Source organism: Oncorhynchus nerka, linkage group LG12 (assembly GCF_034236695.1).
Source record: "Oncorhynchus nerka isolate Pitt River linkage group LG12, Oner_Uvic_2.0, whole genome shotgun sequence".
NCBI lineage: Eukaryota > Metazoa > Chordata > Actinopteri > Salmoniformes > Salmonidae > Oncorhynchus > Oncorhynchus nerka.
The window spans coordinates 89,359,988-89,381,429 of NC_088407.1; the positions used below are offsets into that span (position 1 = coordinate 89,359,988).

A 21,442-nucleotide genomic window follows, 5' to 3' on the forward strand; every position below is an offset into this window, starting at 1 on the left:
CTAGTTCGTCCTGCTTGGTGCCGTTTGCAGCCTCCATCGTGATGTCACACCCCCCCCCCCTCCCCCAGCAGATTGCAATGTAAAACAGGACTAAGCCACAACACTATTAAAAAAAAACAAGGAGCATTTCTTAGCAGACTGTCGACGGATCGGAAGCTACCTTAAGAAGAATAGCCTTTGCTGAGCCTTCTTAAAAACCACTTGGTGTTCTCTTTCCCTAACAGGTTAAGAAGAATAGCCTTTGCTGAGCCTTCTTAAAAACCACTTGGTGTTCTCTGTCCCTAACAGGTTAAGAAGAATAGCCTTTGCTGAGCCTTCTTAAAAACCACGGTGGTGTTCTCTGTCCATCGCAACTGGATCCTAGACTTCCTGACGAGCGGCCCCCAGGTGGTGAAGGTAGGCAACACCCCATCCACCATGCTGAACCTTAACATGGGCGCCCCTCAGGGGTACGTGCTTAGTCCCCTCCTGTACTCCCTGTTCACCAACTACTGATACGCCATCATTACATGTTGTTGGAGATAAGCCTGATCGCCGACAACGATGAGACAGTCTATAGGGAGGAGGTCAGAGACCTGGCAGTGTGGTGCCAGGACACCAACCTCTCCCTCAACGATGAGACAACCTATAGGGAGGAGGTCAGAGACCTGGCAGTGTGGTGCCAGGACACCAACCTCTCCCTCAACGTGAGACAGTAGGGAGGAGGTGCCAGTGTGGTGCCAGGACACCAACCTCTCCCTCAACGATGAGACAGTCTATAGGGAGGAGGTCAGAGACCTGGCAGTGTGGTGCCAGGACACCAACCTCTCCCTCAACGATGAGACAGTCTATAGGGAGGAGGTCAGAGACCTGGCAGTGTGGTGCCAGGACACCAAACTCTCCCTCAACGATGAGACAGTCTATAGGGAGGAGGTCAGAGACCTGGCAGTGTGGTGCCAGGACACCAACCTCTCCCTCAACGATGAGACAGTCTATAGGGAGGAGGTCAGAGACCTGGCAGTGTGGTGCCAGGACACCAACCTCTCCCTCAACGATGAGACAGTCTATAGGGAGGAGGTCAGAGACCTGGCAGTGTGGTGCCAGGAGAACCTCCGCATCAACGTCAGCAGGTTAAAATGAGATTATCGTGGACTACAGGAAACGGAGGGCAGGGCACGCCACCATTCACATCGACAGGGCTGTAGTGGAGCGAGTAGAGAGCTTCCCGGAGTCGCCTCTTCACTGTTGACGTTGAGACTGGACAGAGGAACTCTGCCTAGAAGGCCAGCATCCCGGAGTCGCCTCTTCACTGTTGACGTTGAGACTGGTGTTTTGCAGGTACTATTTAATGAAGCTGCCAGTTGAGGACTTGTGAGGCGTCTGTTTCTCAAACTAGACAATAAAGTACCTGTCCTCTTGCTCAGTTGTGCACCGGGACCTCCCACTCCTTGTTCTATTCTGGTTAGAGCCAGTTTGCGCTGTTCTGTGAAGGGAGTAGTACACAGCGTTGTACGAGATCTTCAGTTTCCTGGCAATTACTCACATGGAATAGCCGTCATTTCTCAGAACAAGGGTTCGCAGTCTGCCTCCCAAATGAGGCAGGGCTGCGCTCCTAGACAGAGTCACCCTCCCAAATGAGGCAGGGCTGCTCTCCTAGACAGAGTCACCCTCCCAAATGAGGCAGGGCTGCTCTCCTAGACAGAGTCACCCTCCCAAATGAGGCAGGGCTGCTCTCCTAGACAGAGTCACCCTCCCAAATGAGGCAGGGCTGCTCTCCTAGACAGAGTCACCCTCCCAAATGAGGCAGGGCAGCTCTCCTAGACAGAGTCACCCTCCCAAATGAGGCAGGGCAGCTCTCCTAGACAGAGTCACCCTCCCAAAAGAGGCAGGGCAGCTCTCCTAGACAGAGTCACCCTCCCAAAAGAGGCAGGGCAGCTCTCCTAGACAGAGTCACCCTTTCTGTCCCAACACTACCAAATGAGGCAGGGCAGCTGTCCTAGACAGAGTCACCCTCCCAAATGAGGCAGGGCAGCTCTCCTAGACAGAGTCACCCTCCCAAATGAGGCAGGGCAGCTGTCCTAGACAGAGTCACCCTCCCAAATGAGGCAGGGCTGCTCTCCTAGACAGAGTCACCCTCCCAAATGAGGCAGGGCAGCTCTCCTAGACAGAGTCACCCTCCCAAATGAGGCAGGGCTGCTCTCCTAGACAGAGTCACCCTCCCAAATGAGGCAGGGCTGCTCTCCTAGACAGTCACCTTTCTGTCCCAACACTCCCAAATGAGGCAGGGCAGCTCTCCTAGACAGTCACCCTCCCAAATGAGGCAGGGCTGCTCTCCTAGACAGTCACCCTTTCTGTCCCAACACTGCCAAATGAGGCAGGGCTGCTCTCATAGACAGTCAGCTGCTCTCCTAGACAGTCACCCTCCCAAATGAGGCAGGGCTGCTCTCCTAGACAGTCACCCTCCCAAATGAGGCAGGGCTGCTCTCCTAGACAGAGTCACCTTTCTGTCCCAACACTCCCAAATGAGGCAGGGCTGCTCTCCTAGACAGTCACCCTTTCTGTCCCAACCCTCCCAAATGAGGCAGGGCTGCTCTCCTAGACAGTCACCCTTTCTGTCCCAACACTGCCAAATGAGGCAGGGCAGCTCTCCTAGACAGAGTCACCTTTCTGTCCCAACACTGCTGGTCCCTTTAACTCCTCTGGAAACTACAGAGAGAGATGGAAGTAGCGAGGCTACACGTGTGTCTGTCTGTGTGACAGGTCTTCCCCGTGCCCGTCCCCCATGGCTGTCCCCCCTGGGCTCAGTGAGCTACACATCTGTCTGTGTGACAGGTCTTCCCCGTGCCTGTCCCCCATGGCTGTCCCCCTGGGCTCAGTGAGCTACACGTGTGTCTGTCTGTGTGACAGGTCTTCCCCGTGCCCGTCCCCCATGGCTGTCCCCCCTGGGCTCAGTGAGCTACACATCTGTCTGTGTGACAGGTCTTCCCCGTGCCTGTCCCCCATGGCTGTCCCCCCTGGGCTCAGTGAGCTACACGTGTGTCTGTCTGTGTGACAGGTCTTCCCCGTGCCTGTCCCCCATGGCTGTCCCCCCTGGGCTCAGTGAGCTACACGTGTGTCTGTCTGTGTGACAGGTCTTCCCCGTGCCTGTCCCCCATGGCTGTCCCCCCTGGGCTCAGTGAGCTACACATCTGTCTGTGTGACAGGTCTTCCCCGTGCCTGTCCCCCATGGCTGTCCCCCCTGGGCTCAGTGAGCTACACGTGTGTCTGTCTGTGTGACAGGTCTTCCCCGTGCCCGTCCCCCATGGCTGTCCCCCCTGGGCTCAGTGAGCTACACATCTGTCTGTGTGACAGGTCTTCCCCGTGCCTGTCCCCCATGGCTGTCCCCCCTGGGCTCAGTGAGCTACACATCTGTCTGTGTGACAGGTCTTCCCCGTGCCTGTCCCCCATGGCTGTCCCCCCTGGGCTCAGTGAGCTACACGTGTGTCTGTCTGTGTGACAGGTCTTCCCCGTGCCTGTCCCCCATGGCTGTCCCCCCTGGGCTCAGTGAGCTACACGTGTGTCTGTCTGTGTGACAGGTCTTCCCCGTGCCTGTCCCCCATGGCTGTCCCCCCTGGGCTCAGTGAGCTACACATCTGTCTGTGTGACAGGTCTTCCCCGTGCCTGTCCCCCATGGGCTCAGTGAGTTAAGCTGGGTTCAACAGATGGCCAGAGGGGATAGTACATCCAGACCCTCAGACCTGGAGAACCAGACTACAGTACACTGGGTGGAGTAGCGGTACCTCAGACCCGTAGAACCAGACTACAGTACACTGGGTGGAGTAGCGGTACCTCAGACCCGTAGAACCAGACTACAGTACACTGGGTGGAGTAGCAGTACCTCAGACCTGGAGAACCAGACTACAGTACACTGGGTGGAGTAGCAGTACCTCAGACCTGGAGAACCAGACTACAGTACACTGGGTGGAGTAGCGGTACCTCAGACCTGGAGAACCAGACTACAGTACACTGGGTGGAGTAGCAGTACCTCAGACCTGGAGAACCAGACTACAGTACACTGGGTGGAGTAGCAGTACCTCAGACCTGGAGAACCAGACTACAGTACACTGGGTGGAGTAGCGGTACCTCAGACCCGTAGAACCAGACGACAGTACACTGGGTGGAGTAGCAGTACCTCAGACCTGGAGAACCAGACTACAGTACAATGGGTGGAGTAGCAGTACCTCAGACCTGGAGAACCAGACTACAGTACAATGGATGGAGTAGCAGTGTTTCAAATGAAAAATGGCTCCTGTGTACATTCAGGGTCATACCCTGACCGATTCAGGGGAAGACTGGCTAGAAACACACTAGGGTCAGACCCTGACCGATTCAGGGGAAGACTGGCTAGAAACACACTAGGGTCATACCCTGACCGATTCAGGGGAAGACTGGCTAGAAACACACTAGGGTCAGACTGGCTAGAAACACACTAGGGTCAGACCCTGACCGATTCAGGGGAAGACTGGCTAGAAACACACTAGGGTCATACCCTGACCGATTCAGGGGAAGACTGGCTAGAAACACACTAGGGTCAGACTGGCTAGAAACACACTAGGGTCAGACCCTGACCGATACAGGGGAAGACTGGCTAGAAACCCACTAGGGTCAGACCCTGACCGATTCAGGGGAAGACTGGCTAGAAACACACTAGGGTCAGACTGGCTAGAAACACACTAGGGTCAGACTGGCTAGAAACACACTAGGGTCAGACTGGCTAGAAACACACTAGGGTCAGACTGGCTAGAAACACACTAGGGTCAGACTGGCTAGAAACACACTAGGGTCAGACTGGCTAGAAACACACTAGGGTCAGACTGGCTAGAAACACACTAGGGTCAGACTGGCTAGAAACACACTAGGGTCAGACTGGCTAGAAACACACTAGGGTCAGACTGGCTAGAAACACACTAGGGTCAGACTGGCTAGAAACACACTAGGGAATGGAAGGATACTAGCCACTTAACGACGCCACACGGTGAGAGATTACAAATAGACAAATGGGGAATAGAGAGGAGGAGAGGAGGGCTCCCTGTTCTGGAGAGGAGAGGAGGGCTCCCTGTTCTGGAGAGGAGAGGAGGGCTCCCTGTTCTGGAGAGGAGAGGAGGGCTCCCTGTTCTGGAGAGGAGAGGAGGGCTCCCTGTTCTGGAGAGGAGAGGAGGGCTCCCTGTTCTAACATACAGAGCCTTCGTAAAGTATTCTGACCCCTTGACTTTTTCCACATTTTGTTACATTACAGCCTTATTCTAAAATGTATGAAATTGTCCCCCCCTCAATCTACACACAATACCCCAATATAATGACAAAGCAAAAACAGGTTTTTGAAAAATCACATTTACATAAGTATTCAGACCCTTTACTCAGTACCTTTTGCAGAGATTACAGCCTCCAGTCTTCTTGAGTATGACGCTACAAGCTTGGCACACCTGTATTTGGGAGTTTCTCCCATTCTTCTCTGCAGATCCTCTCAAGGTCTGTCAGGTTGGATGGGGAGCGTCGCTGAACAGCTATTTTCAGGTTTCTCCAGAGATGTTAGATTGTGTTGAAGTCCGGGCTCTTGCTGGGCCACTCAAGGACATTCAGAGACTTGTCCCGAAGCCACTCCTGCGTTGTCTTGGCTGTGTGCTTAGGGTCGTTGTCCTGTTGGAAGGTGAACATTCACCCCCAGTCTGAGGTCCTGAGCGCTCTGGAGAAGGGTTTTCATCAAGGATCTCTCTCTACTTTGCTCCGTTCATCTTTGCCTCGATCCTGACTTGTCTCTCAGGTCCTGCCGCTTAAAAACATCCCCACATCACGATGTCTTTTACTGAAGAGTGGCGTCCGTCTGGCCACTCTACCATAAAGGCCTGATTGGTGGAGTGTTGCAGAGATGGTTGTCCTTCTGGAAGGTTCTCATCTCCACAGAGGAACTCTGGAGCTCAGAGTGACCATCGGGTTCTTGGTCACCTCCTTCTCCCAGCTCTGGGAAGAGTCTTGGTGGTTCTAAACTTCTTCCATTTAAGAATGATGGAGGCCACTGTGTTCTTGGGGACCTTCAATGCTGCCGAAATGTTTTGGTACCCTTCCCCAGATCTGTGCCTCGACACAATCCTGTCTCGGAGTTCTACGGACAATTCCTTTGACCTCTTTGCTTGGTTTTTGCTCTGACATGAACTGTCAACTTGTGGGACCTTATATAGACACGAGTGTGTTTCCAAATCATGTCCAATAAATAACATTTACCACAGGTGGACTCTAATCAAGTTGTAGAAACATCTCAAGGATAATCAATGGAAACAGGATGCACCTGAGCTCAATTTTCGAGTCTCATAGCAAAGGGTCTGAATACATGGTATTAAGTAGAAATAAGGTATTTCTGTTTTACATATTTTTTTATACATTTGCAGAAATGTCTAAAAAACCTGTTTTCGCTTTGTCATTATGGGGTATTGTGATGTCACTATGGGGTATTGTGATGTCATTATGGGGTATTGTGATGTCACTATGGGGTATTGTGATGTCATTATGGGGTATTGTGTGTAGTTTGATGAGGAAAAAATAAATGAAATCCATTTTAGAATAAATGTTTAATGTAACAAAAAGGTGGAAATATTCAAGGGGCCTGAATACTTTGAAGGCTCTGTAGCTACGGGGGCTTATTTAAACATATGGTCCAGTGCGTGTGAGAGAGACAGACAGGAAGACCTCTACCTACCGTCTTGAGCTGCTTCACTGCATCCTCACAGATGTGCATTCCTCTGGACTCCTCCACCTCTACATGACCCAGGTACTAGAGAGAGACAGAGAGAGAGAGAGAGACAGAGAGAGACAGAGAGAGACACACACAGAGAGAGACATAGAGAGAGACACACAGAGAGAAAGAGAGAGACACAGAGAGAAAGAGAAACAGAGAGTTAGTGACTCCGGTAGCAGAAACTGTGCCAGCATGTTGCGAGTGGTAACATCCTCTTCCTGCTTCTCCCTCCCAGGGGGCCCCAAAAGGTCCCCGTGCCAACGGGTCCTTCCTGCTCCTGTGAATGACGGTGTCTCAAATGAAAACATACTTTTGTCGAGGGCCCATAGGGATTAGGGTGCCATTTGGGATGCATTATAAGACTGGCTTCTGTAAGTTATATTAATAGACCGTAGACTTGTGAGATGTACTGTTTATACCTTATACCGGGGTATTATGAAAAACCGACAGTGTGATTTTCAATACCGCAAAAACTTTTATTTTGGGGTGGGGTTGGGGTAACCGCTGCCTTGTAAGGGTGTGTGCTATGGTCACTGTTACTACCTATAAGTTTAGTATAACTAGAAGAGATGTGTCAGCTCAGGGCTCCAGCTATGTGGTTTGCAACTACCCAGAACCCTCTTCTACGCTGCTGCTACTCTCTGTTATCATCTACGCATAGTCACTTTAATAACTCCCCCTACAGGTATATATTACCTAACCGGTACCCCCCCTACAGGTATATATTACCTAACCGGTACCCCTCCTACAGGTATATATTACCTAACCGGTACCCCCCCCCTACAGGTATATATTACCTAACCGGTACCCCTCCTACAGGTATATATTACCTAACCGGTACCCCTCCTACAGGTATATATTACCTAACCGGTACCCCCTACAGGTATATATTACCTAACCGGTACCCCCTACAGGTATATATTACCTAACCGGTACCCCTCCTACAGGTATATATTACCTAACCGATACCCCCCTACAGGTATATATTACCTAACCGGTACCCCTCCTACAGGTATATATTACCTAACCGGTACCCCCTCCTACAGGTATATATTACCTAACCGGTACCCCCTACAGGTATATATTACCTAACCGGTACCCCCCTCCTACAGGTATATATTACCTAACCGGTACCCCCTACAGGTATATATTACCTAACCGGTACCCCCCTCCTACAGGTATATATTACCTAACCGGTACCCCCCTACAGGTATATATTACCTAACCGGTACACCCCCCTCCTACAGGTATATATTACCTAACCGGTACCCCCTCCTACAGGTATATATTACCTAACCGGTACCCCCCCCCACCTACAGGTATATATTACCTAACCGGTACCCCCCCCTCATGGACTCTGTACCGGTACCCCCTCCTACAGGTATATATTACCTAACCGGTACCCCCCTCCTACAGGTATATATTACCTAACCCCCCTACAGGTATATATTACCTAACCGGTACCCCCCCCCCCTCCTACAGGTATATATTACCTAACCGGTACACCCCCTCCTACAGGTATATATTACCTAACCGGTACCCCCCTCCTACAGGTATATATTACCTAACCGGTACCCCCCTCCTACAGGTATATATTACCTAACCGGTACCCCCCTCATGGACTCTGTACCGGTACCCCCCTCCTACAGGTATATATTACCTAACCGGTACCCCCCTCCTACAGGTATATATTACCTAACCCCCCTACAGGTATATATTACCTAACCGGTACCCCCCCTCCTACAGGTATATATTACCTAACCGGTACCCCCCTACAGGTATATATTACCTAACCGGTACCCCCCCCTACAGGTATATATTACCTAACCCCCTCCCAGGTATATATTACCTAACCGGTACCCCCCTCCTACAGGTATATATTACCTAACCGGTACCCCCCCCTCCTACAGGTATATATTACCTACCGTACCCCCCTACAGGTATATATTACCTAACCGGTACCCCCCTCATGGACTCTGTACCCGGTACCCCCCTCATGGACTCTGTACCGGTGCCCCCCCCCCCCTGTGTGTGTGTGTGTGTCACAGTGGTCCCGCCTGGAGCGTTTCCTCTTGTTGGCTATATCGAAAAAGTGTATGAAAACAAAAAATGTCCTATTTGGTCTTAATTTAAAGTCAGGGTTAGGCAGAATGTTCCCAGTGTGGTCAGGGTTAAGCAGAGGGTTCCCAGTGTAGTCAGGGTCAGGCAGAATGTTCCCAGTGTGGTCAGGGTTAGGCAGAATGTTCCCAGTGTGGTCAGGGTCAGGCAGAAGGTTCCCAGTGTGATCAGGGTCAGGCAGAAGGTTCCCAGTGTGGTCAGGGTTAGGCAGACGGTTCCCAGTGTGGTCAGGGTTAGGCAGAAGGTTCCCAGTGTGGTCAGGGTTAGGCAGAAGGTTCCCAGTGTAGTCAGAAGGTTCCCAGTGTGGTCAGGGTCAGGCAGAAGGTTCCCAGTGTGGTCAGGGTTAGGCAGAAGGTTCCCAGTGTGGTCAGGGTTAGGCAGAAGGTTCCCAGTGTGGTCAGGGTCAGGCAGAAGGTTTCCAGTGGCAGAAGGTTCCCAGTGTAGTCAGGGTCAGGCAGAAGGTTCCCAGTGGCAGAAGGTTCCCAGTGTGGTCAGGGTCAGGCAGAAGGTTCCCAGTGTGGTCAGGGTTAGGCAGAAGGTTCCCAGTGTGGTCAGGGTTAGGCAGAGGGTTCCCAGTGTGGTCAGGGTTAGGCAGAAGGTTCCCAGTGTGGTCAGGGTTAGGCAGAAGGTTCCCAGTGTGGTCAGGGTTAGGCAGAGGGTTCCCAGTGTGGTAAGGGTTAGGCAGAGGGTTCCCAGTGTAGTCAGGGTTAGGCAGAAGGTTCCCAGTGTGGTCAGGGTTAGGCAGAGGGTTCCCAGTGTGGTCAGGGTTAGGCAGAAGGTTACCAGTGTGGTCAGGGTCAGGCAGAAGGTTCCCAATGTGGTCAGGGTCAGGCAGAAGGTTCCCAATGTGGTCAGGGTCAGGCAGAAGGTTCCCAGTGTGGTCAGGGTCAGGCAGAAGGTTACCAGTGTAGTCAGGGTTAGGCAGAAGGTTCCCAGTGTAGTCAGGCAGAAGGTTCCCAGTGTAGTCAGGCAGAAGGTTCCCAGTGTGGTCAGGCAGAAGGTTCCCAGTGGCAGAAGGTTACCAGTGTGGTCAGGGTCAGGCAGAAGGTTTCCAGTGTGGTCAGGGTTAGGCAGACGGTTCCCAGTGTGGTCAGGGTTAGGCAGAAGGTTCCCAGTGTGGTCAGGGTTAGGCAGAAGGTTCCCAGTGTAGTCAGAAGGTTCCCAGTGTGGTCAGGGTCAGGCAGAAGGTTCCCAGTGTGGTCAGGGTTAGGCAGAAGGTTCCCAGTGTGGTCAGGGTTAGGCAGAAGGTTCCCAGTGTGGTCAGGGTCAGGCAGAAGGTTTCCAGTGGCAGAAGGTTCCCAGTGTAGTCAGGGTTAGGCAGAAGGTTCCCAGTGTAGTCAGGGTCAGGCAGAAGGTTCCCAGTGGCAGAAGGTTCCCAGTGTGGTCAGGGTCAGGCAGAAGGTTCCCAGTGTGGTCAGGGTTAGGCAGAGGGTTCCCAGTGTGGTCAGGGTTAGGCAGAAGGTTCCCAGTGTGGTCAGGGTTAGGCAGAAGGTTCCCAGTGTGGTCAGGGTTAGGCAGAGGGTTCCCAGTGTGGTAAGGGTTAGGCAGAGGGTTCCCAGTGTAGTCAGGGTTAGGCAGAAGGTTCCCAGTGTGGTCAGGGTTAGGCAGAGGGTTCCCAGTGTGGTCAGGGTTAGGCAGAAGGTTACCAGTGTGGTCAGGGTTAGGCAGAAGGTTCCCAGTGTGGTCAGGGTTAGGCAGAAGGTTCCCAGTGTGGTCAGGGTCAGGCAGAAGGTTCCCAGTGTGGTCAGGGTCAGGCAGAAGGTTCCCAGTGTGGTCAGGGTCAGGCAGAAGGTTCCCAGTGTGGTCAGGGTCAGGCAGAAGGTTACCAGTGTAGTCAGGGTTAGGCAGAAGGTTCCCAGTGTAGTCAGGCAGAAGGTTCCCAGTGTAGTCAGGCAGAAGGTTCCCAGTGTGGTCAGGCAGAAGGTTCCCAGTGGCAGAAGGTTACCAGTGTGGTCAGGGTCAGGCAGAAGGTTTCCAGTGTGGTCAGGGTCAGGCAGAAGGTTCCCAGTGTGGTCAGGGTTAGGCAGAAGGTTCCCAGTGTGGTCAGGGTTAGGCAGAAGGTTCCCAGTGTGGTCAGGGTTAGGCAGAAGGTTACCAGTGTGGTCAGGGTTAGGCAGAAGGTTACCAGTGTGGTCAGGGTTATGCAGAAGGTTCCCAGTGTGGTCAGGGTTAGGCAGAAGGTTCCCAGTGTGGTCAGGGTTAGGCAGAAGGTTCCCAGTGTGGTCAGGGTTGGGCAGAAGGTTCCCAGTGTGGTCAGGGTTAGGCAGAAGGTTCCCAGTGTGGTCAGGGTTAGGCAGAAGGTTCCCAGTGTAGTCAGGGTTAGGCAGAAGGTTCCCAGTGTGGTCAGGCAGAAGGTTCCCAGTGTGGTCAGGGCAGAAGTTTACCAGTGTGGTCAGGGTTAGGCAGAGGGTTACCAGTGTGGTCAGGGTTAGGCAGAAGGTTCCCAGTGTGGTCAGGCAGAAAATTCCCAGTATGGTCAGGGTTAGGCAGAAGGTTCCCAGTGTGGTCAGGGTTAGGCAGAAGGTTACCAGTGTAGTCAGGGTTAGGCAGAAGGTTCCCAGTGTGGTCAGGGTTAGGCAGAAGGTTCCCAGTGTGGTCAGGGTCAGGCAGAAGGTTCCCAGTGTGGTCAGGGTCAGGCAGAAGGTTCCCAGTGTGGTCAGGGTCAGGCAGAATGTTCCCAGTGTGGTCAGGGTTAGGCAGAAGGTTCCCAGTGTGGTCAGGGTCAGGCAGAAGGTTCCCAGTGTGGTCAGGGTCAGGCAGAAGGTTCCCAGTGTGGTCAGGGTCAGGCAGAAGGTTCCCAGTGTGGTCAGGGTCAGGCAGAAGGTTCCCAGTGTGGTCAGGGTCAGGCAGAAGGTTCCCAGTGTGGTCAGGGTCAGGCAGAAGGTTCCCAGTGTGGTCAGGGTCAGGCAGAAGGTTCCCAGTGTGGTCAGGGTCAGGCAGAAGGTTCCCAGTGTGGTCAGGGTCAGGCAGAAGGTTCCCAGTGTGGTCAGGGTTAGGCAGAAGGTTCCCAGTGTGGTCAGGGTTAGGCAGAAGGTTCCCAGTGTGGTCAGGCAGAAGGTTACCAGTGTGGTCAGGGTCAGGCAGAAGGTTCCCAGTGTGGTCAGGGTTAGGCAGAAGGTTACCAGTGTGGTCAGGTTTAGGCAGAAGGTTCCCAGTGTGGTCAGGGTTAGGCAGAGGGTTCCCAGTGTGGTCAGGGTTAGGCAGAGGGTTCCCAGTGTAGTCAGGGTTAGGCAGAAGGTTCCCAGTGTGGTCAGGGTTAGGCAGAGGGTTCCCAGTGTGGTCAGGGTTAGGCAGAAGGTTACCAGTGTGGTCAGGGTTAGGCAGAAGGTTCCCAGTGTGGTCAGGGTTAGGCAGAAGGTTCCCAGTGTGGTCAGGGTCAGGCAGAAGGTTCCCAGTGTGGTCAGGGTCAGGCAGAAGGTTCCCAGTGTGGTCAGGGTCAGGCAGAAGGTTCCCAGTGTGGTCAGGGTCAGGCAGAAGGTTACCAGTGTAGTCAGGGTTAGGCAGAAGGTTCCCAGTGTAGTCAGGCAGAAGGTTCCCAGTGTAGTCAGGCAGAAGGTTCCCAGTGTGGTCAGGCAGAAGGTTCCCAGTGGCAGAAGGTTACCAGTGTGGTCAGGGTCAGGCAGAAGGTTTCCAGTGTGGTCAGGGTCAGGCAGAAGGTTCCCAGTGTGGTCAGGGTTAGGCAGAAGGTTCCCAGTGTGGTCAGGGTTAGGCAGAAGGTTCCCAGTGTGGTCAGGCAGAAGGTTCCAAGTGTGGTCAGGGTTAGGCAGAAGGTTACCAGTGTGGTCAGGGTTAGGCAGAAGGTTACCAGTGTGGTCAGGGTTAGGCAGAAGGTTCCCAGTGTGGTCAGGGTTAGGCAGAAGGTTCCCAGTGTGGTCAGGGTTAGGCAGAAGGTTCCCAGTGTGGTCAGGGTTGGGCAGAAGGTTCCCAGTGTGGTCAGGGTTAGGCAGAAGGTTCCCAGTGTGGTCAGGGTTAGGCAGAAGGTTCCCAGTGTAGTCAGGGTTAGGCAGAAGGTTCCCAGTGTGGTCAGGCAGAAGGTTCCCAGTGTGGTCAGGGCAGAAGGTTACCAGTGTGGTCAGGGTTAGGCAGAGGGTTACCAGTGTGGTCAGGGTTAGGCAGAAGGTTCCCAGTGTGGTCAGGCAGAAAATTCCCAGTATGGTCAGGGTTAGGCAGAAGGTTCCCAGTGTGGTCAGGGTTAGGCAGAAGGTTACCAGTGTAGTCAGGGTTAGGCAGAAGGTTCCCAGTGTGGTCAGGGTTAGGCAGAAGGTTCCCAGTGTGGTCAGGGTCAGGCAGAAGGTTCCCAGTGTGGTCAGGGTCAGGCAGAAGGTTCCCAGTGTGGTCAGGGTCAGGCAGAAGGTTCCCAGTGTGGTCAGGGTCAGGCAGAAGGTTCCCAGTGTGGTCAGGGTCAGGCAGGGTTCAGGCAGAAGGTTCCCAGTGTGGTCAGGGTCAGGCAGAAGGTTCCCAGTGTGGTCAGGGTCAGGCAGAAGGTTCCCAGTGTGGTCAGGGTCAGGCAGAAGGTTCCCAGTGTGGTCAGGGTCAGGCAGAAGGTTCCCAGTGTGGTCAGGGTCAGGCAGAAGGTTGTGGTCAGGGTTAGGCAGAAGGTTCCCAGTGTGGTCAGGGTTAGGCAGAAGGTTCCCAGTGTGGTCAGGCAGAAGGTTCCCAGTGTGGTCAGGGTCAGGCAGAAGGTTCCCAGTGTGGTCAGGGTTAGGCAGAAGGTTCCCAGTGTGGTCAGGGTTAGGCAGAAGGTTACCAGTGTGGTCAGGTTTAGGCAGAAGGTTCCCAGTGTGGTCAGGCAGAAGGTTCCCAGTGTGGTCAGGGTTAGGCAGAAGGTTCCCAGTGTGGTCAGGCAGAAGGTTACCAGTATGGTCAGGGTTAGGCAGAAGGTTACCAGTGTAGTCAGGGTTAGGCAGAAGGTTCCCAGTGTGGTCAGGCAGAAGGATCCCAGTGTGGTCAGGGCAGAAGGTTACCAGTGTGGTCAGGGTTAGGCAGAGGGTTACCAGTGTGGTCAGGGTTAGGCAGAAGGTTCCCAGTGTGGTCAGGCAGAAAATTCCCAGTGTGGTCAGGGTCAGGCAGAAGGTTCCCAGTATGGTCAGGGTTAGGCAGAAGGTTACCAGTGTGGTCAGGGTCAGGCAGAAGGTTCCCAGTGTGGTCAGGGTTAGGCAGAAGGTTCCCAGTATGGTTAGGGTTAGGCAGAAGGTTACCAGTGTGGTAAGGGTTAGGCAGAAGGTTCCCAGTGTGGTCAGGGTTAGGCAGAAGGTTCCCAGTGTAGTCAGGGTTAGGCAGAAGGTTCCCAGTGTGGTCAGGCAGAAGGTTACCAGTGTGGTCAGGGACAGGCAGAAGGTTCCCAGTGTGGTCAGGGTTAGGCAGAAGGTTCCCAGTGTGGTCAGGCAGAAGGTTCCCAGTGTGGTCAGGGTCAGGCAGAAGGTTCCCAGTGTGGTCAGGCAGAAGGTTCCCAGTGTGGTCAGGCAGAAGGTTCCCAGTGTGGTCAGGCAGAAGGTTCCCAGTGTGGTCAGGCAGAAGGTTCCCAGTGTGGTTAGGCAGAAGGTTCCCAGTGTGGTCAGGGTTAGGCAGAAGGTTACCAGTGTGGTCAGGGTTAGGCAGAAGGTTACCAGTGTGGTCAGGGTTAGGCAGAAGGTTCCCAGTGTGGTCAGGGTTAGGCAGAAGGTTCCCAGAAGGTTACCAGTGTAGTCAGGGTCAGGCAGAAGGTTACCAGTGTGGTCAGGGTTAGGCAGAAGGTTCCCAGTGTGGTCAGGCAGAAGGTTTCCCGTGTGGTCAGGGTCAGGCAGAAGGTTCCCAGTGTGGTCAGGGTTAGGCAGAAGGTTCCCAGTGTGGTCAGGGTTAGGCAGAAGGTTCCCAGTGTGGTCAGGGTTAGGCAGAAGGTTCCCAGTGTGGTCAGGGTTAGGCAGAAGGTTCCCAGTGTGGTCAGGGTTAGGCAGAAGGTTCCCAGTGTGGTCAGGGTTAGGCAGAAGGTTCCCAGTGTGGTCAGGGTTAGGCAGAAGGTTCCCAGTGTGGTCAGGCAGAAGGTTACCAGTGTGGTCAGGCAGAAGGTTACCAGTGTAGTCAGGGTCAGGCAGAAGGTTCCCAGTGGCAGAAGGTTCCCAGTATGGTCAGGGTTAGGCAGAAGGTTCCCAGTATGGTCAGGGTTAGGCAGAAGGTTACCAGTGTGGTCAGGGTTAGGCAGAAGGTTCCCAGTATGGTCAGGGTTAGGCAGAAGGTTCCCAGTATGGTCAGGGTTAGGCAGAAGGTTACCAGTGTGGTCAGGGTTAGGCAGAAGGTTACCAGTGTGGTCAGGGTTAGGCACAAGGTTCCCAGTGTGGTCAGGCAGAAGGTTCCCAGTGCGGTCAGGCAGAAGGTTCCCAGTGCGGTCAGGCAGAAGGTTCCCAGTGCGGTCAGGCAGAAGGTTCCCAGTGTAGTCAGGGTTAGGCAGAAGGTTCCCAGTGTGGTCAGGCAGAAGGTTCCCAGTGTGGTCAGGGTCAGGCAGAAGGTTCCCAGTGTGGTCAGGCAGAAGGTTACCAGTGTGGTCAGGCAGAAGGTTACCAGTGTGGTCAGGCAGAAGGTTACCAGTGTGGTCAGGCAGAAGGTTACCAGTGTGGTCAGGGTTAGGCAGAAGGTTCCCAGTGTGGTCAGGGTCAGGCAGAAGGTTCCCAGTGGCAGAAGGTTCCCAGTGTGGTCAGGGTTAGGCAGAAGGTTCCCAGTGTGGTCAGGGTTAGGCAGAAGGTTCCCAGTGTGGTCAGGGTCAGGCAGAAGGTTCCCAGTGGCAGAAGGTTCCCAGTGTGGTCAGGGTCAGGCAGAAGGTTCCCAGTGTGGTCAGGGTTAGGCAGAAGGTTCCCAGTGTGGTCAGGGTCAGGCAGAAGGTTCCCAGTGGCAGAAGGTTCCCAGTGTGGTCAGGGTCAGGCAGAGGGTTACCAGTGTAGTTAAAGTCAGGGTTAACATCTGATTTTAAGAAGATAAATTGTAGAAATAGGCGGGGTTTAAGATTTTGTGGCTATGGTAACTAGTGACGACCGGCTCCACACAGGAAGTCCTTACCCTTCCCAACCCTTAGTGAACTCTCCCTCACACACAGCCTGTGACCCCCGCCCAACCACCAGCCACCTACACCCCCCACCCTGTCAGTCTGTCCCACTAGGCTATGACTCACAACTCGGCTACTGAATTGCCCCCCCCCGTTTGGCCCTCAGAACAGCCTCAATTAGTCTGGGAACGGACTCTACAAGGTGTCTAAAGCGTTCCACAGGGATGCTGGTCCATGTTGACTCTACGAGGTGTCTAAAGCGTTCCACAGGGATTCTGGTCCATGTCGAGTCCAAGGCTTCCCACAGTTGTGTCCAGTTGGCTGGATGTCCTTTGGGTGGTGGACCATTCTTGATACACACAGGAAACTGTTGAGTGTGAAAACCCCAGCAGCGTTGCAGTTCTTGACACAAACCGGTGCGGCCTGGCACCTACACCTACCGGGGCGGCAGGGTAGCCTAGTGGTTAGAGCGTTGGACTAGTAACCGGAAGGTTGCAAGTTCAAACCCCCGAGCTGACAAGGTACAAAATCTGTCGTTCTGCCCCTGAACAGGCAGTTTAACCCACTGTTCCTAGGCCGTCATTGAAAATAAGAATTTGTTCTTAACTGACTTGCCCAGTTAAATAAAGGTAAAATAAATAAAAAACTATTAAACCCCGTTCAAAAGACAATGAAATATTTTGTCTTGTCCATTCACCCTCAATGACACACGAACACAAACCATGTCTCTATTTGTCTCAAGGCTTAAAAATCCTTCTTTAACCACCTGTCTCCTCCCCTTCATCTACATGTCTCCTCCCCTTCATCTACATGTCTCCTCCCCTTCATCTACATGTCTCCTCCCCTTCATCTACATGTCTCCTCCCCTTCATCTACATGTCTCCTCCCCTTCATCTACATGTCTCCTCCCCTTCATCTACACTGATTGAAGTGGATTTACATCAATAAGGGATCATATCTTTCACCTGGATTCACCTGGTCAGTCTGTCATGGAAAGAGCAGATGTTCCTAATGTTTTGTACACTCAGTGTATATCTCGATAATGAGTGGAAATCATTTAGAAATACAAAATCACTTGGTGCTGATTTGCTGGTGTTTTTAGTCTTATGTAAAACAATACAAAATAAAACCAAGAAAACTTGGGGGCTAAATAAATAAAATCACGATTTGGGCCCTGTGCTGCGTAGAGAGGTGTTCTCCCTCCCTGTGCTGCGTAGAGGAGGTGTTCTCCCTCCCTGTGCTGCGTAGAGGAGGTGTTCTCCCTCCCTGTACTGCGTAGAGGAGGTGTTCTCCCTCCCTGTACTGCGTAGAGGAGGTGTTCTCCCTCCCTGTACTGCGTAGAGGAGGTGTTCTCCCTCCCTGTACTGCGTAGAGGAGGTGTTCTCCCTCCCTGTACTGCGTAGAGGAGGTGTTCTCCCTCCCTGTACTGCGTAGAGGAGGTGTTCTCCCTCCCTGTACTGCGTAGAGGAGGTGTTCTCCCTCCCTGTACTGCGTAGAGGAGGTGTTCTCCCTCCCTGTACTGCGTAGAGGAGGTGTTCTCCCTCCCTGTACTGCGTAGAGGAGGTGTTCTCCTCCCTGTAGAGGACTAGAGGAGGTGTTCTCCCTCCCTGTACTGCGTAGAGGAGGTGTTCTCCCTCCCTGTACTGCGTAGAGGAGGTGTTCTCCCTCCCTGTACTGCGTAGAGGAGGTGTTCTCCCTCCCTGTACTGCGTAGAGGAGGTGTTCTCCTCCCTGTACTGCGTAGAGGAGGTGTTCTCCTCCCTGTACTGCGTAGAGGAGGTGTTCTCCCTCCCTGTACTGCGTAGAGGAGGTGTTCTCCCTCCCTGTACTGCGTAGAGGAGGTGTTCTCCCTCCCTGTACTGCGTGAGGAGGTGTTCTCCTCCCTGTGCTGCGTAGAGGAGGTGTTCTCCCTCCCTGTACTGCGTAGAGGAGGTGTTCTCCCTCCCTGTACTGCGTAGAGGAGGTGTTCTCCCTCCCTGTACTGCGTAGAGGAGGTGTTCTCCCTCCCTGTACTGCGTAGAGGAGGTGTTCTCCCTCCCTGTACTGCGTAGAGGAGGTGTTCTCCCTCCCTGTACTGCGTAGAGGAGGTGTTCTCCCTCCCTGTACTGTGTAGAGGAGGTGTTCTCCCTCCCTGTACTGTGTAGAGGAGGTGTTCTCCCTCCCTGTACTGTGTAGAGGAGGTGTTCTCCCTCCCTGTACTGTGTAGGAGGTGTTCTCCCTCCCTGTACTGTGTAGAGGTGTTCTCCCTCCCTGTACTGTGTAGAGGAGGTGTTCTCCCTCCCTGTACTGTGTAGAGGAGGTGTTAAACACTACAGTCCTCCCTGTACTGTGTAGTCCTGTTAAACAGGATCTCAACACCAGTCCTGTTCTCAACACTACAGTCTGTACTGTGTCAACAGGAGGTGTTCTCCTCAACCTGTCAACTGTCCTGTTCAACAGGAGGTGTTCTCCCTCCCTGTACTGTGTAGGACAGAGGAAGGGTTGGTCCCACGTTACCAGGTTCCATTTCAGTTCCATTTGTTCTGTTTTCAGAAAGCTAACAGTCCTGTTAAACACTACAGTCAACTACCGTCCTGTTAAACACTACAGTCAACTACCGTCCTGTTCAACACTACAGTCAACTACCGTCCTGTTCAACACTACAGTCAACTACCGTCCTGTTCAACACTACAGTCAACTACCGTCCTGTTCAACACTACAGTCAACTACCGTCCTGTTCAACACTACAGTCAACTACCGTCCTGTTCAACACTACAGTCAACTACCGTCCTGTTAAACACTACAGTCAACTACAGTCCTGTTAAACACTACAGTCAACTACCGTCCTGTTAAACACTACAGTCAACTACCGTCCTGTTAAACACTACAGTCAACTACCGTCCTGTTAACACTACAGTCAACTACAGTCAACTCCTGTTACACACTACAGTCAACTACCGTCCTGTTACACACTACAGTCAACTACCGTCCTGTTACACACTACAGTCAACTACCGTCCTGTTACACACTACAGTCAACTACCGTCCTGTTACACACTACAGTCAACTACCGTCCTGTTACACACTACAGTCAACTACCGTCCTGTTACACACTACAGTCAACTACCGTCCTGTTACACACTACAGTCAACTACCGTCCTGTTACACACTACAGTCAACTACCGTCCTGTTACACACTACAGTCAACTACCGTCCTGTTACACACTACAGTCAACTACCGTCCTGTTAAACACTACAGTCAACTACCGTCCTGTTAAACACTAGTCAACTACCGTCCTGTTCAACACTAGTCAACTACCGTCCTGTTCAACACTACAGTCAACTACAGTCCTGTTAAACACTACAGTCAACTACCGTCCTGTTAAACACTACAGTCAACTACCGTCCTGTTAAACACTACAGTCAACTACCGTCCTGTTAAACACTACAGTCAACTACCGTCCTGTTAAACACTACAGTCAACTACCGTCCTGTTAAACACTACAGTCAACTACCGTCCTGTTAAACACTACAGTCAACTACCGTCCTGTTAAACACTACAGTCAACTACCGTCCTGTTCAACACTAGTCAACTACCGTCCTGTTAAACACTAGTCAACTACCGTCCTGTTAAACACTAGTCAACTACCGTCCTGTTAAACACTACAGTCAACTACCGTCCTGTTAAACACTACAGTCAACTACCGTCCTGTTAAACACTACAGTCAACTACCGTCCTGTTCAACACTACAGTCAACTACCGTCCTGTTAAACACTACAGTCAACTACCGTCCTGTTACACACTACAGTCAACTACCGTCCTGTTACACACTACAGTCAACTACCGTCCTGTTCAACACTACAGTCAACTACCGTCCTGTTCAACACTACAGTCAACTACCGTCCTGTTCAACACTACAGTCAACTACCGTCCTGTTCAACACTACAGTCAACTACCGTCCTGTTCAACACAACAGTCAACTACCGTCCTGTTACACACAACAGTCAACTACCGTCCTGTTCAACACTACAGTCAACTACCGTCCTGTTAAACACTACAGTCAACTACCGTCCTGTTAAACACTAGTCAACTACCGTCCTGTTAAACACTACAGTCAACTACCGTCCTGTTAAACACTACAGTCAACTACCGTCCTGTTAAACACTACAGTCAACTACCGTCCTGTTACACACTACAGTCAACTACCGTCCTGTTACACACTACAGTCAACTACCGTCCTGTTCAACACTACAGTCAACTACCGTCCTGTTCAACACTACAGTCAACTACCGTCCTGTTCAACACTACAGTCAACTACCGTCCTGTTCAACACTACAGTCAACTACCGTCCTGTTCAACACTACAGTCAACTACCGTCCTGTTCAACACTACAGTCAACTACCGTCCTGTTAAACACTACAGTCAACTACAGTCCTGTTAAACACTACAGTCAACTACCGTCCTGTTAAACACTACAGTCAACTACCGTCCTGTTCAACACTACAGTCAACTACCGTCCTGTTCAACACTACAGTCAACTACCGTCCTGTTCAACACTACAGTCAACTACCGTCCTGTTCAACACTACAGTCAACTACCGTCCTGTTAAACACTACAGTCAACTACCGTCCTGTTACACACACACTCCAGTCCTGTTACACACACACTCCAGTCCTGTTACACACACACACACACACACACACACACACACTCCAGTCCTGTTACACACACACACACACACACACACTCCAGTCCTGTTACACACACACTCCAGTCCTGTTACACACACACTCCAGTCCTGTTACACACACACACACACACACTCCAGTCCAGTTACACACACACACACACACTCCAGTCCAGTTACACACACACACACACACTCCAGTCACACACACACTCCAGTCCTGTTACACACACACACTCCAGTCCTGTTACACACACACACACACTCCAGTCCTGTTACACACACACACACACTCCAGTCCTGTTACACACACACACACACTCCAGTCCTGTTACACACACACACTCCAGTCCTGTTACACACACACACTCCAGTCCTGTTACACACACACACACACACACTCCAGTCCTGTTACACACACACACACACACACTCCAGTCCTGTTACACACACACTCCAGTCCTGTTACACACACACACACACACACTCCAGTCCAGTTACACACACACACACACACTCCAGTCCAGTTACACACACACACTCCAGTCCTGTTACACACACACACACTCCAGTCCTGTTACACACACACACACACTCCAGTCCTGTTACACACACACACACACTCCAGTCCTGTTACACACACACACACACTCCAGTCCTGTTACACACACACACACACCAGTCCTGTTACACACACACACTCCAGTCCTGTTACACACACACACTCCAGTCCTGTTACACACACACACCAGTCCTGTTACACACACACACACACACACACACACTCCAGTCCTGTTACTTACACACACACACACACACTCCAGTCCTGTTACTCACACACACACTCCAGTCCTGTTACACACACACACACACACACTCCAGTCCTGTTACACACACAC

General features: G+C 52.4%; 1 protein-coding gene across 1 annotated transcript in view; it reads right to left on the reverse strand.

Moving 5' to 3' along the window:
• The window catches only part of numb (NUMB endocytic adaptor protein), a 94,952-nt gene that overhangs the window by 39,744 nt on the left and 33,766 nt on the right, over positions 1–21,442 (reverse strand). The window contains exon 3 of the mRNA XM_065025951.1: positions 6,710–6,784. Coding sequence (XP_064882023.1) covers positions 6,710–6,784 — 75 coding nt within the window. The remainder of the gene's footprint in view (positions 1–6,709; positions 6,785–21,442) is intronic.